General features: G+C 40.9%; 1 protein-coding gene across 3 annotated transcripts in view; it reads right to left on the bottom strand.

Moving 5' to 3' along the window:
- The window catches only part of SBF2 (SET binding factor 2), a 369,973-nt gene that overhangs the window by 125,984 nt on the left and 226,699 nt on the right, over window positions 1–17,290 (bottom strand). For all 3 annotated transcript variants that reach the window (XM_079788328.1, XM_079788326.1, XM_079788327.1), the window contains exons 14-16: window positions 15,754–15,958; window positions 12,203–12,312; window positions 10,613–10,762 (exon numbers count right to left, since the gene is read on the bottom strand). In XM_079788328.1, coding sequence (XP_079644454.1) covers window positions 10,613–10,762; window positions 12,203–12,312; window positions 15,754–15,958 — 465 coding nt within the window. The remainder of the gene's footprint in view (window positions 1–10,612; window positions 10,763–12,202; window positions 12,313–15,753; window positions 15,959–17,290) is intronic.

The following is a 17,290-nucleotide window of genomic DNA, read 5'->3' as shown; positions in this document are numbered from 1 at the left end:
CAGAATTTCCCTCAGCCAGACCTAGTGTCTCCCAGGCTAGTGATGTCCTCTCTCCTAAGAATAAATACACAAACAAACCTCTAATCTTCTGGGTAAAGGAGAGGCAGCTGGCAGTTTACACAGAACCAGAAAAGGATCGGGGAGGGGAATGCAACTGTATCTTAAGGAGACTTCCAACCCAACCTCTTTTTAATGTTTTGCCCCCACCCCCTCATAACCTCCTGCTTTCAGAGATAACTTGTCCCTAATTACTGAGCTTTTTGCAGTTCTGCAAATTGGGTTGCTTCAAGGGTTTTACAACTGTCTGTTAGGAAAAAACTTTCTTGGGTCTGCTGAGTCACTCATCCGTCAGCTTTCTAGTTTCCAAAATGTTGTTCTTGTCTCCTGTTTTGCCTGTGGGTTTATGTATTTTTAAAAATCCTTTAGTTTTAGTGGAGTTTTGGGTGATAGCTAGGGTTAAATATACATATTCAGTCTTTTCACTTGAACCAGAAGTGACCCTATTTACTTCTCTCATCTCCCACCACCTTTCTACAATACACATAATAGAAATATTTTCCAATTTTCAAAAATAAAGGCCTTCCACATACTTCTTTTTTTCTACTGGCAACTTCCTCTATCTGGAATACTCTCCCTCCCAATCCTGACTGGCAAATGCCTTCTGTGACCATCTCATTCTAAGTCCAACAACCTTACAATAGCATTCATAGTACTTTTTCACACATCTCTCTGAGCGCACCTCTCACTATATTATAATGGTTTACCTGTGAATTTCTCCTTCTAGACATAAACTCCTTAAGAACCAGGATAATACCTTAATCATATCAGTATGTCCAGTACTTAGTACATAGTACAGAGACTAGTACATGGTAAAAATCAGTTGATGTTTGGGGGAAGAATAGAGAGAAAATATATGCCCTCATTAATAAAGATGCATTCAATATAATTTTGATGTGTAGTCTGTTCTGGGCTGCTATAACAAAATGCCACTGGAAGTTTTATAAACAATAGAAATTTACTTCTCACAGTTCTAGAGGTTGGAAGTCCAAGACCAGGGTGCCAGCATGGTTGGGTGAAGGCCCTCTTTGGGGCTGTAGACTTCTCACTGTACCCTTACTTACCAATGTCATGGTTGAAAGGGCTAGGGAGCTCAGCTGGCTCTCTTTCATAAGAGCATTAATTTCATTTGGGAGGATCTGCCTTCAGGACGCAATCACCTCCCCACAGTCCCACCTCCTAATATCATCACCTTGGGGGTCAGGTATCTAATTTATGAATCTGGAAGGGCATATTCAGACCACAGCACCAAAAAAGCGCAAATCTGCTACCTCATACGTACAAACGGGCCATCAGCAGTACTTAATGTCCTTAAAAACATCTAGATTAAGTCAATCTGATGTGAAAAGTTTGGGATTCCAGAAGAGATGCCCTTTTTCTCATACTTTAAAACCTCTCTCTGGCTTCCTGTATTACTCAGACTCCTTAGCCTAAGAAGCTCAACGTAAGAATTTATGTAGCAACCAATGAATTGTGGAAATGGCTGGTGAGGGAATTCTCAGCTGTGACAAAGCCTGACGCTTGGCTTTGGAGCCTCTCCTCTTTAAGAAGGCAGGTTCCTGGTTACTTTACTCTCTGAAGTTTAGAGAGACCAACCACATTCAGCTGACATCACACCGAGAACACTGTGTAATAGCTTACTTTTTTTACTTTCTTATAATAAAACCTTTTCAGTGAATTTAAAGGCACTGATTGACATTCGGGCACAAGTTCCTTATCTTATCACAGCACTTTGAATGGTATTGTGTTGGATCATCTCGTTGTATCTTCCATCTATCTTAATTCCCCTTCCATAGTTTCCATCTACTTGTCTCAATTGTTCCACCATTTGTAACTGCTTCAGATGTGTATTCCCGTTCACTATATAACTTTTCCACAGTGTCTAGTCTGATGTTTCACCTAATCCTTGAGTTTTTTGTAATTAAGTAATTTATTTCTTTGTTTACTTATTTTATGCTCAAAATTTCAAACATATATCAAAATTGAAAGAAGTTTACATGGAACACCTCCTGTATACTTACCATTTAGATTGTGTCCCTGAAATTTTACTATGCTTGGTTTATCATTTGTCTGTCCATCTATTTATCCACTAATCCATCTTAATTTGAGTGCTTTTCAAAGTAAATTGCAGACATCCATTGTATTTGCCCCTAAGTATATGCCTTAACATGTATATTATTAGAGTTCAATATTTGTTTATAGGTTTTACTTTTGCTGCACAATTACGTACACCACATTATATAAATCTTAAGTGTATATTCACTGAGTTTTGACAAATGTCATAATATTTATAAGATTTATCCAAATGGTTGCATGTATCATTAGTTTGTTTATATTTATTGCCTAATAGCATTACACTGTCTAAATATCTACATGATAGTTAAAAATAATCTATTCTCTGATTGATGGCATTCTGGGCTGTTTCCAGTTTTAGGCTATTATGAATAAAGCTCCTATACATATTTTTGTATAAATATTTTTTAAGATGTTTTCATTTATTTTTTAGAAGACCCAGGAGTGAAGCTGTTAGCTCACAGGTTAGTCTATGCTTAGTTTTATAAGAATTTCTTACACTTTTCTCTGAAGTGATTGTACCAGTTTACATTCTCAACAATAAAGTGTAAGAATTCCAGTTATTTTACCACCAAGCCAAAATTTTTCAGTCTTTCTAATTTTAGCAGGTCCACTTATATGCTGATTTTTTTTTTCAATAGAAAAACACCAGTACTGTGTTCAGTCTGTGATTGGGAGTCCACAGATGCGGAGGACTGACTGTATGCAGAGGGGATCCCGGGGGCAGGGAAAGGGTCGGTTTTCTAACCCCTGCATTGTTCAAGGGTCAACTGTAGTATCTCATAATGGTTTTATTTTTTTTTAAATATATTTTTCTTGATTTCAGAGAGGAAGGGAGAGGGAGAGAGAAAGAAAAATCAATGATGAGAATCACTGATCAGCAGCCTCCTGTACGCCCCTACTGGAGATTGAGCCCACAACCTGGGCATGTGTCCTTGACTGGAACTGAACCTGAGACCCTTCAGTCCACAGGCTGATGCTCTATCCACTGAGCCAAACCAGCTCGGGCTCATAATGGTTTTATTTCTCATATTTTTATTGACTATCATATATCTGATTTGTGAAGGGTCTGTTCAAATTGTCCATTTAAAAAATTAGTTTGTTTGGCTTTTTAAATTGTAAAGCTCTCTGTATAAACATGACACCAGTTCTTTGCCACATACATATTTTAGAAATATTTTTTCCAGTCTTATGTATTAATTTTCTTAATAGTGTCTTCAGATAAGCATAAGTTTAAATTTTGATGAAGTATAATGATCAATATTTTCTTTTTTGATTAACATTTTCTGTGACCTAAGGAATTGTTGCCCATTCCCAAGTCATGAAACTATTCTATGTTTTCTCCTAAAAGTTTCCTGATTTTATTTATTTATTTATTTACATTTATTGGGGTGACATTGGTCAACATGAACATATAGGTTCCAGGTTTGGGTTTCTATGTTACAAGAGCTGTATATTGAGAGGGTTCCTAATATATGGTGTTAGGAGAAGATTTGACTTTGGGAGGTAGGCACATGGTTTTGTTTTTTATACTTAAGTCTATGTTCTATCCCAAATGAATTCTTATGTTTAATGTGAGGTAGAAATTGAGATTCACTTTTTTTCTATATGGATAGTCAGTTATTTCAGCACTATTTGTGGAAAAAACTTCTTTCCCTATTGGATTGCTTTGGTGTCTTTGTCAAAAATCCCCAAAATGTGGGTCCATTTCTGGGTGCTCTTTCCCACTGATCTATATGTTGATGCTATGACAGTATCATACCATCCTGAATACTGCAGGTTTGTAAACCAGTCCTTTAAAAATTTATCTTGGCATTGAAAGAACCTGATAAACATAACAGCCCCTTGGCAGTACTCATGCTCCATTTCATTTTCCCTTGAGGATAGGAAAGACAGAATAACTTCAAGATCACGAAAAGCAAAAATTACTAAAGTTTTTGAATCACTACCTAAAATTAGTTTATTTAAAGTTTCTTTTTAAAACAACAACACAGATGTTTGGCCTCTCTGCCTTGAAACTCTATGTTTTTGTAAAAAATGTTCAGAATGTCATGTTAAATCCCCACAAGTAACGTTGCGGCAACAGGAACACAAATACTAATAAATCCCAAATTGGTAATAAATAACCCATTGAAATAAGAATACCACATGTGAGCCTATTTTAACTCAGAAGAGCCTCTCTATAATGTTAAACAACCCTGTACACTGGGATGAAGATGGGATCTAGTTTTACGTATTTATGAAATACTGATATATTAAGTGCCCATCAGTTCAGATGTATTTGAGGGAAGCAAAAAAATCCATATCTTATTTTTTTTTAGATGGATAAGTATTCAAAGAAAAATATTTGTAGCCCAAGGTAAATGGCTATTCTACAAGTGGGTTACTAACTAGTATATGCTAAAATTAAGTTTAGAGAAGCCTAAAATTTAGTTCTTCAGTTAGTAAACAGCACAGAAAGTACTAATGGGAGAAAGCTCCCTAACACAATTTTTGTAGTTTTATCACCAATTAGTATAGGAAATCAGGAAATCACCTAACGTTAGGGCTATTCATCACATTCTTTTGTTCTCTATACTAGTAATAACAGTACCAAAGTAACAGTACCAAAGTAACAAGAGACATGTGGCTTTTTCAGGGCACATTTATTGTGTGGTGCTCTTCTCATAAGGGTGTTTGATAATTTCCTTCCTACAAAAACGAGAATCTTTAAAAAAAATTATAAAATAGATGCATATGTTTTATATAATTTAATTATGCTTGTATATGTATGTTTGTGTGTGTTCCCAGCTGAGAAAGGTTTAAATTGGAAGTCAAAACTTCTAATCCATATGCCAGAGATAACTACTTAAATTGTTAAGAATTTTAGTATGATATACTTACATATGTATAATTTTAGGTCAAAAATAAAATTGTAGCCCTAGGTGGTTTGGCTCAGTGGATAGAGCGTCAGCCTGCGGACTGAAGAGTCCCAGGTTCGATTCCAGTCAAGGGCACATGCTTGGGTTGCAGGCTCGATTCCCAGTAGGGGGCGTGTAGGAGGCAACCAATCAATGATTCTCTCTCATCATTGATGTTTCTCTCTCTCTCTGTTCCTCTCTCTTCCTCTCTGAAATCAATAAAAATATATAAGTAAATAAAATTGTATTATATTTACCTTATGTATCTTCCTTTTGCCCACCTAGCAGTGTATAATAGACGTTTTTCAATATGGGTATATATCCACTTTTTTCTATTTAATAGTTGAATAGTATTCCAAAGAAGAGCTGTACCACAATCTAATCTAATAAAAGGGTAATATGCAAATTAACCATCACGCCAACACACAAGATGGCCAGCAGGGGAGGGAGGGCAGTTAGGAGGGAACCAGGCCTGCAGGGGAGGGCAGTTGGGGGGACCAGGCTGGCAAGGGAGGGCAGTTAGGGGTAACCGGGCCAGCAGTGGAGGGCAGTTGGGTGTGACCAGGCCTGCAGGGGAGGACAGTTATGGGTGACCAGGCTGGCAGGGGAGGGCAGTTGGGGGGGACCAGGCCTGCAGGGGAGGGCAGTTAGGGCTGACCGGGCCTGCAGGGGAGGGCAGTTCAGGGGTTGGGGGGGACCAGGCATGCAGGGGAGGGCAGTTAGGGGTGACCAGACCAGCAGGGGAGGGCAGTTAGGGGCAATCGGGATGGCAGGGGAGCAGTTAGGTGCCGATCAGGCTGGCAGGGGAGTGGTTAGGGGGTGATCAGGCTGCAGGCAGAAGCTGTTAGGGGCAATCAGACAGGCAGGCAGGTGAGCGGTTGGGAGCCAGCAGTCCTGGATTGTGAGAGGGATATCCCAAATTGGAGAGGGTGCAGGCTGGGCTGAGGGACACACACACACATACCCCATGCACAAATTTTGTGCACCGGGCCTCTAGTTAAATTAATAAATATCAATGGTAAACATTTATGGTTGTTTTCAATTTTTGTTATGATAAACTGTTATAGCTAGTCTCTTGTACTGTCAAGAGTAAGGCTGTATTTCCAGTAAAGTTAAGTCATCTCTTATCTTGTCAATTTGCTTAAATGAACTACAAAGTGCTTGTTATAAGATTACATTTTTTATGCTAGGTTTTAAGTTAGAATTTCTGAAAAAGTTATCCTTTGAAATGGGTTTGAAGAAATAAATACGCCTTGCAAAATAAGCTAGTAGCAGTGCCCTACACATTAATGTGTATAAGTTATAAAGAACACTGATGCAATGAAAACCCATATACCTAGTAAGAAGTAAGTAATAGAATATTGCCATTACCTTTGCAGATCTCTATGTTCACTGCTCTTCCTTTCTCTCCCCCAGAGATAATTTTCTTGAATAACTTATTATTCCCTTGATTTCCTCTCCCTCTCCCCCGCCTAACTTTGTTAAGGCATAATTGACAAATAAAATTGTGGTATATAATGTGATGATTTAATATACATATACATCAGTTTTACCACATATATTGTAGTCCTAAATTAAATATCCCCAAATAATGTTACATGTTTTTAACTTTATATCAATGGAACCATGTTGTAATTGAATTGCCTTTTAATTTTTGCAAAAAATTATCTTAATATTCACAAACATTGTTCCTCATAGTTATAATTCATCTATTTTCATAGTTAAATAATATTCTAATATAACAAGATACCATAATTTATTTATTTATTCCACTGCATTTTCACTCTCTGGTATTTAAAAATATACTTTTATTGATTTCAGAGAGGAAGGAGAGGGAGATAGAAACATCAATGACGAAAAAGAATAATTGATTGGCTGCCTCCTGCACACCCCACATTAGGTAGGTATTGAGCCCACAACCCAGGCATGTGCCCTGACCAAGAAAAGAGCTATAACCTCCTGATTCATAGGTTGATGTTCAACCATTAAGTGACACCAACTGGGTTCTTTATGGTATTTTTTAATGAACAAAAATTTTAATACAGTCACATTTATTAATCTTTTCTTTTAAGATCAATACTATTTGTGACTTGTTTAGAAATATCTCCCCACCCCGAAGTCATAAAGAGATCTCCTTTATTCTGTTTGAAACTTGTATAGGTTGGCTTTCATATTTAAGTCTTTAATAGACATGGTACTGACTTTAGAGTATAGTGTGAGGTATCTGTAAATTTTTTATGTAGGTGGTATATTATATGTACATGGTCACTTAATTGTTCTGGCATTATTTACTGAATTTTTCATTTTGCCACTAATTTGAAATGTCAACTTTGTCATTAATCATGTTTCCATATATATGTACATGTTTATGAACTCTATATTCTGTTCTATTGGTCAATTTGTTTATGATTGTCCAGTACCACACAGTCTTAATTACTATAACCTTAAACTAATTAAAAAATTAAAAAATTTTATTAAGATACTAGAGGCCCAGTGCACGAAATTTGTGCATGGGGTGTGTGTGTCCCTCAGCCCAGCCTGCACCCTCTCCAATATGGGACCCCTCGAGGGATGTCCAACTGCCCGTTTAGGCCCGATCCAGGACTGCTGGCTCCCAACTTCTCGCCTGCTTGCCTTCCTGATTGCCCCTAACCACTTCTGCCTGCCAGCCTGATCACCCCCTAATCACTACCCTGCCAGCATGATTGATGCCTAACTGCTCCCCTGCCAGCCTGTTTGCCCCTAACTGCCCTCCCCTGCAGGCCTGGTCACCCCTAACTGCCCTCCCCTGCAGGCCCAGTCGCCCCCAACTTCCCTCCTCTGCTGGCCTGGTCACCCCTAACTGCCCTCCCCTGCTGGCCTGCTCGCCCACAACTGCCCTCCCTTGCAGGCCTGGTCCCTCCCAACTGCCCTTCCCTGCTGGCCATCTTGTGGCAGCCATCTTGTGTCCACATGGGGGCAGCCATCTTTGACCACATGGGGGCAGCCATCTTGTGTTTTGGAGTGATGGTCAATTTGCATATTACTCTTTTATTAGATAGTATAGAGGCCTGGTACACGGGTGGGGGCTGGCTGATCTGCCCTGAAGGGTGTCCCAGATCAGGATGGGGGTTCCCTTGGGGCGTGGGGCGGCCTGGGTAAGGGGCCTGTGGTGGTTTGCAGGCCAGCTACGCCCCCCAGCGACCCAAGCTGAGGCCCTGGGATCTGGGATTTATTTATCTTCTATAATTGAAACTTTGTAGCCTTGAGCAGAGCCAAGCCTCCTGCTTGGTCCATGGTGGCTGCAGCCATTTTTGTTGGGATTTATTTATCTTCTATAACTGAAACTTTGTAGCCTTGAGTGGAGTCCATGGCCAGCCAGAGTGTGCGCAAAGCTTGGCTTCCTCCATTGCCAGGGAAACCCAAGCCTCTTGCTCGCTCTGTGGCCGCAGCCATCTTGGTTGTGTTAATTTGCATACTCACTCCTGATTGGCTGGTGGGCGTGGCTTGTGGGTGTAGCAGAGTGATAGTTAATTTGCATATTACTCTTTAATTAGATAGGCTACTTGACAAATAAAATGGTAAGATATTTAAGTGCTGATCATGGTGATTTGCTACATGTATACATCATGAAAGGATTCCCACAACTGAGTTAATTAACACATCTACCACCTCACATATTTATTTTTTGGAGGGTGCAAATATTTAAGTTCTCTTCTCTTAGAAAATTTCAATTATACAATTCAGTGTTATCAACTACAGTCAGCATCCTATATAATAAAAGGGTGATATGCAAATAGACCAAACAGCAGGACAACTGAACAACCAATCAAAGCGTAATATGCTAATGATATGCTAAGGCTGCTCAACTGCTCACTATGACGTGCCTTGACCACCAGGGGAAGATACTCCGACCGGTAGATTTGCTTGCTGCTGGGGTCCGGCCGATCTTGGGACTGAGCGAGATGGAACAGATATGCTCTGGAGCCCTTCCACGGTCCCTCCCCGGCCCGACTGTGCACCAGTGGGGTCCTTCAGCCTGGCTTGCACCCTCTCGCAATCCAGGACCCTTTGGGGGATGTTGGAAAGCTGGTTTCAGCCCAATTCCGCAGGCCACTCCCCTTGGGAAGGTGCCAGACGCAGGGCTCATGGCTGGCGAGTGCTGTTGCAGTGCGAGCTTCTCCAGATTGGGACTGATTGGGCTGAGCCTGGAGCAGGCACAGTGGGGCCAGGATGAGCGGGAGTGGTAGGTAGGAGCTGCAGGCGGTGTTGGACTGCAGATTTCGGCCCAATCCCTGCAGGCCACCCAGGACCCCACCCGTGCACGAATTCGTGCACTGGGCCTCTGTATTTTATATTAGATTCTCAGGCCTTACTTATCTTATAGCTAAAAGTTTGCATCTGTTTCTAAAAGTTTGATATTTTGCCATACTTTGTTGTTCTATTAGGAGTGTATTGGTAATTCTTAGGGTTTTGCTCTTTGGTTGGGATTTTTCTTTTTTTAATATATTTTTATTGATTTCAGAGAGGAAGGGAGAAGGAGAGACAGATAGAAACATCAATGATGAAAGAGAATCATTGATCAGCTGCCTCCTGCATGCCCCACACTGGGGTTGGACCTCACAACCTGGGGATGTGCCCTGACGGGGAATCAAACCATGACCTCCAGCTTCATAGGTCAATGCTCAACCGCTGAGCCACGCTGAATGAGCTTCAATTGGGATTTTGATGGGAACTGCAGTGACTCTTCTTTTGAGAAAAACTGATGGTTATAATTTTATAATATTGAATCTTCCAGTCTATGAATATGATGCATCTTTCCATTTATTTAGGCCTTCTTTCATCCATTAATTTTATTATTAATTATGCCCTGCAATTATCACTTTCCAGAATTTAACGTGCATTTTGTTTAGGTCCTCTTGAGTCCCACAGCTAGTCTTTAAAATCTTAATATTTAATTACACTTTTTCTGCTTGTGGAAAAAGTTTGAGAGGGTTTTGCATCACTTGCAAAGAATATGATGTCAATGTCACAGACTATCTAACAAGCAAATCAGGATGGGGAAATCAGATTATTTGCTCCTGCTAATTATGTCTTCATGATTTTGTGAGAAGTTTATCTCAGTAAATTCATACACATGTTTTGAAGCCAACTAGAAATATATTTTTGTGCTTCACACACACAAAGTGCTTAGTTAATACTTAACTGAGTAATTCATTTATCATTTGGATTATTGACTATTCATTGCCCTCTGCTTTAATAGTATAATTGAAAACTGTCTAAAAAAATGGAATAAATATACACATTAAGCAAAATATAACCAAATATTTTCAAGATAGCTGTTTGGTTTCAGAAAGCTTGCTTATAAAACCAATAAGATAACCTAGTATTTTTTTTTTCAAGAGAAAACAAGGAATAAAAGACTCTCAATATTATGCCAAGTAATAAATGAGTGTTTCTGTCAGAAATGGGATAGATATTGGCTCTTCATCCTATAAGCTGTCGAAGGCTTAAGACCTTGCTCTATCAGCAATTACTGAATTTCTGGGAAAAAGAAAAATATTCACAAATAAGAAAAAAAATCTGAAAAGACTAAAAGTTACCTGCAGAGTACAGTTCATCATCCTTATTATGTAGTCAAACTGCTGATGGTCTAATATTGCCCGGTTTTGCTGGACGTGCAAACCCAGCTCATCAGTGAGACACCGTCTTGCTGCCCTTCCTTTAAGGGCTCTCAATGCCGCAGGAAGGGTCTGAGGACAAGAGAGGCAGACGTGAACAACAGGCACCATTGGAAAAATTAACTCGTAATTTCACTGAAAGTTCAAGTGCATCCTGTAAGACATTTAACAGTTATCAGTAATATAAAACTCCTGGAAAAAGAGTAGCTTTGCTAGTGAGGACAATTATAAAATAGAGGGATTTTTAGTTATTTTTATGTATAAGCAAGCATGAAAAATAAGCAGAATTAATTTGTGTATAATCTAAAAAAAATTAACTACACTTAAAACAACTCATCAAAACTCTAGTCACCAAATAACTGTTGCTTCAGATCACAAGTCAAAGCCACAGACACTTAGATACCTTCTTTCATTAACTGTCCACGTATCCACAGCAAGAATAGAAATAAAAATGAAAATGACAAGAAATACAGGTGATTTGCTACTTTTAAACGGGGCAGCTATTTAATCACTAGTTTTAATTTATGATTAGAAAATTCTACAATCTCTTCTCATTTCAATATCATAATTTTTAAAAAAAGAAAAAGGACTCAGAGCAACACATATATATTTTTAGGTTTATTCATTAAAAATCATTCAATTCACTACTTATTAGAATGCCTCTTCCAGTTCACCACGTAAAGCCTAGTAAATATGCTTTACATAAAATAAGAAAAGCTTTACTTAACTTTGAAAACCTAAAAACCAGAACAAAGGATCAAATAAGAAGGGAAGAAGCCCAAGAGTAGGAGGGTATGGCATTTTTAGAGGCAGGTATAAGAAACAGGATGGGACAGCTGGAAGCAAGAGAAAAAAGAAAATCTGTAACACTTCAACCATAGGAAAAAGGGGGAACTGAACAACCTCAAAAGAGAAAGAGGCTTGGGGTCATTTGTTGTAAGGGTCAAAACCTTACATGCTTTACTAGCACTTAGTAATAGATGTTCAGAACTATGACGAATCACTAAGAAAAGTTTACATTATGTTTAGCGTGTTTTATTAAAGAAGGCAAGAAAATCTGCTTTAAAGAGGCACATTTAAGTTGTATACCACTAATCCAACCGGATTCTTTGCCAGAAATATAATTATATTTAAAATGTTAATCATGTATGGCGTCAGATGGATAATAGACTTATCAGGGTGATCACTTTGTAAATTACAGAAATGTCTAATCACTATGTTTTACACCTGAAACTAATGTAACTGAAAAATTAAAATGTTAAGTTCCTAGGTAATATGCCAAAATAGGATTTAGTGAACAATGTTAAAAGTTTGAGGGAAACAATGATTATCAATATTTGTCTGGTAGCCATGGAATTAGGCTTGGCTAAGAGTTTACATCCTAGACACTATTCATCAAAACACTTGATATAGAAAAAGAATGAAAATTAGAGAGGTTAGTTAGCAAGCTAAACATTGAAATCTGAAAGGGAAATGATGAATTTTTATGTCGCAAAGATAGCATTTTATTACCTTTTCAGTCTCCAATGTTTTATTTTCAAATATGAATGAGATGCAGTTTCTAACAACTTCCAATCTCTGTGCACTGTTGAAAATTGTTTTCACCTTATCCATTATCGAAACTAGTAAAGGAATATAAAGAAAACAAGTAAATTAAACTCCTCTGGCAATTATAAAAGCAAGGGGAATAGTACTGGTTTGAGTTTATAAGGCTGTAACTGTTTTCATGATTGACACTTAAGAATTATTTGCTTCCCTTCTTACATGGCATTGAAGGTATTCCATTTCATTTTTTTAATTATATTTTCACGTTTTAAAGTGTCAGGCTAGTCAATGGCTTATTAAGGATAATTTCACAGGATAGATTCCAATGATACACTTAACTTATGCAAATCAATTAATATTTCATAGTAAAAATCACATTAAGCTAAAGTAAACATCTATTTTAACTTTAATTGTAAACAAACTGATACGTGTTTGGGATACAAGATCATGACAAAAGTAGCTACTGTAAGAGAATTACTAATGAAAAAAAGAAGTTGATATTTTATGATTACCAAAGAAAAATCACATGCCCCCCAAAATTAGATTCTCAGAATGGGAAAGAATATTTGCAAATCATGTATCTGATGAAGGACTTGTATACAGAATATACAGAGAACACTTAACTCAGTAATAAAAAGACAAATAGCCCAATTTAAAAATGGGCCAAGGATCTGAACAGACATTTCTCCAGAGAAGATATAATAATGGCCAATAAGCAAATGAAAAGATGCTCTGCATCATTAGCGAATGTGGAGAAACTGGAACACCCATACATTGCTGGTGGGAATGTTAAATGGGACAGCTGCTTTGGAAAACAATCTGGCAGTTCTTCAAAACATTGAACATAGACTTATATGAAGCAATTCCACACCGAGGTATATACCTAAGAGAACTGAAGAGATATGTCCACACAAAAACTTGCACATGAATGCTCACAGCAGCATTACTAATAGTAACAAAAGGAGAAACAACCCAAATATCCATTAACTGATGAATGAGTAACAAAATGTGACATACAGATGGTCCTCAACTTGGACAATGGTTCAAGTTATGGTCTTCAACTTGATGATGGTGCAAAAGCAGAGAGCATTCAGTAGAAACTGTACTTCAAATTCTGAATTTTTACCTTTCCCAAGCTTGCTATGTGTGGTAGGATACTCTCTCCTAATGCTGGGTAGCGGCAGTGAGCCAGTGATCATGAGGGTAAACAACCAATACTCTACAGTGTACTCTGTTGTCAGTGGTTTTTGGATGCTGTGTTCTGAGCATGTTTAAGGTAGGCTAGGTTAATATGATGGTCAATAGGTTAGGGGTATTAAGTGGTCAAAGATGGCTGTCCCCATGTGGACACAAGATGGCCGCCACAAGATGGCTGGCAGGGGAGGGCAGTTGTGGGGGACCCAGGATTGCAGGAAAGGGCAGTTGGGGGAACCAGGACTGCATGGGAGGGCAGATGGGGGGGGGGGGTCAGGCCTGCAGGGGAGGGCAGTTGGGAGTGACCAGGCCTGCAGGGGAGGGCAGTTGGGGGGGACCAGTTGGGGAAGACCAGGCCGGCAGGGGAGGGCAATTGGGGGGGATCAGGCCTGCAGGGGAGGGCAGTTGGAGGGGACCAGGCCTACAGGAAGGGCAGTTGTGGGGGACCAGGCTGGCAGGGGAGGGCAGTTGTGGGGGACCAGGCCTGCATGGGAGAGCAGTTGGGGGCAGGGGGGATCAGGTATGCAGGGGAGGGCAGTTGAGGGAGACCAGGCCTGCAGGGGAGGGCAGTTGGAGACGACCAGGCTGGCAGGGGAGGGGAGTTAGGGGCAACCAGGCCTGCAGGGGAAGCAGTTGGAGATCAGGCCAGCAGGGGAGGGCAGTTGAGGGAGACCAGGTCTGCATGGGAGTGCAGTTGGAGACGACCAGGCTGGCAGGGGAGGGGAGTTAGGGGCAACCAGGCCTGCAGGGGAAGCAGTTGGAGATCAGGCCAGCAGGGGAGGGCAGTTAGGGGTGACCAGGCCAGCAGGGGAGGGCAGTTGGAGGGAACCAGGTCTGTAGGGGAGGGCAGTTGGGAGTGACCAGGCCTGCAGGGGAGGACAGTTGGGGACAACCAGGCTGGCAGGGGAGGGGATTTGGGGGTGTCCAGGTCGGCAGGGGAGGGCAGTTGGGGGAACCAGGCCTGCAGGGGAGTGCAGTTGGAGACGACCAGGCCGGCAGGGGAGGGGAGTTAGGGGTAACCAGGCCTGCAGGGGAAGCAGTTGGAGATCAGGCCAGCAGGGGAAGGCAGTTAGGGGTGACCAGGCCAGCAGGGGAGGGCAGTTGGAGGGAACCAGGTCTGTAGGGGAGGGCAGTTGGAGGGAACCAGGCCAGTAGGGGAGGGCAGTTAGGGGCAACCAGGCTGGCAAGGGAGGGCAGTTGTGGGTGACTGGATCAGCAGGGGAGGGCAGTTGGGGGCAACCAGGCCTGCAGGGAAGAACAGTTAGGGGCTACAAGGCAGGCAGGGTAGGGCAGTTAGGGGTGACCAAGTCAGCAGGGGAGGGCAATTAGGGGCAATCAGGCCGACAGGGGAGCAGTTAGGCGTCGATCAGGCTGGCAGGGGAGTGGTTAGGGGTGATCAGGCAGGCAGGAAGAAGCGGTTAGGGGCAATCAGGCAGGCAGGCTAGCAGTTGGGAGCCAGCAGTCCTGGATTGTGAGAGGGATGTCAAACTGCCTGTTTAGGCCCGATTCCTCAAGAGGTCCCAGATTGGAGAGTGTGCAGGCTGGGCTGAGGGACACACACACACATACTCCCGTGTATGAATTTCGTGCACCGGGCCTCTAGTATTATGATAAATGAAAAAAGCCAGTCACAAAAAAAGATCACATATTATATAACTCCACTTATATAAAATGTCCAGAATAGGCAAATCTATAAAGACAGGAAGTAGATTACTGCCTAAAGCAGTGATGGGCAACCTTTTGAATTTGGTGTGTCAAACTTTGCCAAAAAACTGAGCATAACTCGGGTAGTGTGTCACTTTGAGGAAAAAACTAACTCCAAGACTCTAGTCGCAAATGTTTCATCCTCAGGAGCAGCAAATGTTTCATCCTCGGCATGCGGCCGCGTGTCATCAGAAATGGCTACATGTGTCAGTGCTGACACGCGTGTCATAGGTTCGCCATCACTGGCCTAAAGCTAGGGAAGGAGTGGTTTTTAGGGGAAAATTATACCGTGCTAATGGACATGGGTATATCTATTTGAGATAATGAAAATGTTCTGAAATTAGAGAAAATGGTTGTACGACTCTGTGAATATACTAAAAGCCATTAAACTGTACACTTTAAATGGGTGAATTTTATGTATGTGAATTATATCTCGATATAGCTGTTTTAAAAAAGGATTCTATAGTAGTGGCAGTTAGATGAATGGTTACCCTTTGTGAGAGGCAGTGAATGGGATAGTACTTCTGGGTGTTGGCAATACTCTGATTCTGGTTACCTGAGTTTTTGTGTTTTCTGTCTCGATAAGAAGTTTACTTTTAAACACACGGACAAATACATACCAACAGGTGGGCCTGCTGGCACAACACACTTCTTGTCCACTCGTGAAGCAGGAGGTGCATTCTGGTTCTTAGCAAGATTCTCCTGTATCAATTCCTGTACCCGGGTTTCATTAATCTTTGGGAAAGGAAGAATATGAACTCGCAAGTGGGATCCTTCTGTGGGGCGTGGAACTTTCTGAAATGCCATATGAGGGTTTGGGTTCTCCTGCAATATCAAACACAGGTAAGATTATTCAGAAGTTAAGATAACGGCAGATTGTCAGGAAGGGAGTGGGAGCTGAGCGGGAACAAGCTGCAGTCAGATGAGTGAGTACCTGTACACTCAGATACATGCCATGAAACAGAGCCCCAGAGTCTTACTTCAGCAGCATCAGAAACAGCTGACCCTCCTTCTTCCCCTTCCATGAACACGTTTTCACTTGATTTCTAGGTCTTCTTGCTACGTCTTTATTTTTTATCTCCCTAATCTCTTAACTATGTGAATATCCCTGGGCTCAGACCTTGGGCTTCTCTTCTATTTATACTTACTTCCTTGGTGATAATTTCCAGCTTCATATCTTTAAACCATAAAAACACCAAGAACTCACACATTTTTATCTCCACCTGAGCTTTCTCTTGAACTCCATGCCCATATATTCAATATAAGTATTTCCATCTGGATTTAAATATCATCTTATATGTCCAAAATGGAGCATTTAATCTCCACCTTTCCAAATCTGTTTTCTGCAGTCTTCACCTCTTCTGTATATGGCATGTTTATTTTTCTGATTACTCAGTGAAAAGCTGAGTCACCTTTAATGCCTTTCTCTAACATTCAATTATCCATTCCTCTGCAAACCTCTGGACGCTGCCTTTAAAGCATGTTTAAAATCTGACCACTTTTCAACACCTTGGGTCAAGCCAACATCTCTCCTCTACTACAGAACACGTCTCCTCACTGGTCTCCCTGCTCCCACCATTGGCCCCTCGCTCCTCCATTCTTAACACCACAGACAGAATGAACCAAAGTTAAATCACCACCAACCACTCTGTTCATTCAAACAGCTCTTTCTCTCACTCAGAGTAATACCCAAAGTTTTCACAATAATTTACAAGGCCCCACAAGATATGACTTTTCTATGAGACTGTGTCCTACTGCTGTCTCTTCCTTCATTCTGCCTGACATTCAGGCCTTCTTGCTCCTGACCCAAGGCCTTTGCATTTAACTCTCACCTCTTTGGAATGCCTGCTCCCCCACCGATTTACTGAACCCTCTCTCCTTTTCTGCATTTCTTTCCTCAAATGCCACCTTTCTTGGCCACCCTATGTAACTTCATCTCCCCAACACACACCCTAACCCCTTATTATATTTTCCTCCTTAGCACCTATCAACCTTCTTACATACTCTGAATCTTATTTAACTTGACTGTCTATCCTTCTCTCAGTAACATGAAGCTCCACAAGGGCAGACTTTTCAGTCAATTAAGAAAAATGTTTTTATCCTCTCCATCTAGAAATTGCCTGGCATGTAGCAGGCACCCTATGCTACTTCCTACTG

This window comes from Cnephaeus nilssonii (assembly GCF_951640355.1).
Source record: "Cnephaeus nilssonii genome assembly, chromosome: 13".
Classification (NCBI taxonomy): Eukaryota; Metazoa; Chordata; class Mammalia; order Chiroptera; family Vespertilionidae; genus Cnephaeus; species Cnephaeus nilssonii.
The sequence above is the reverse complement of the archived record's forward strand: the minus strand, read 5'-3'. Positions and strand labels throughout refer to the sequence as shown.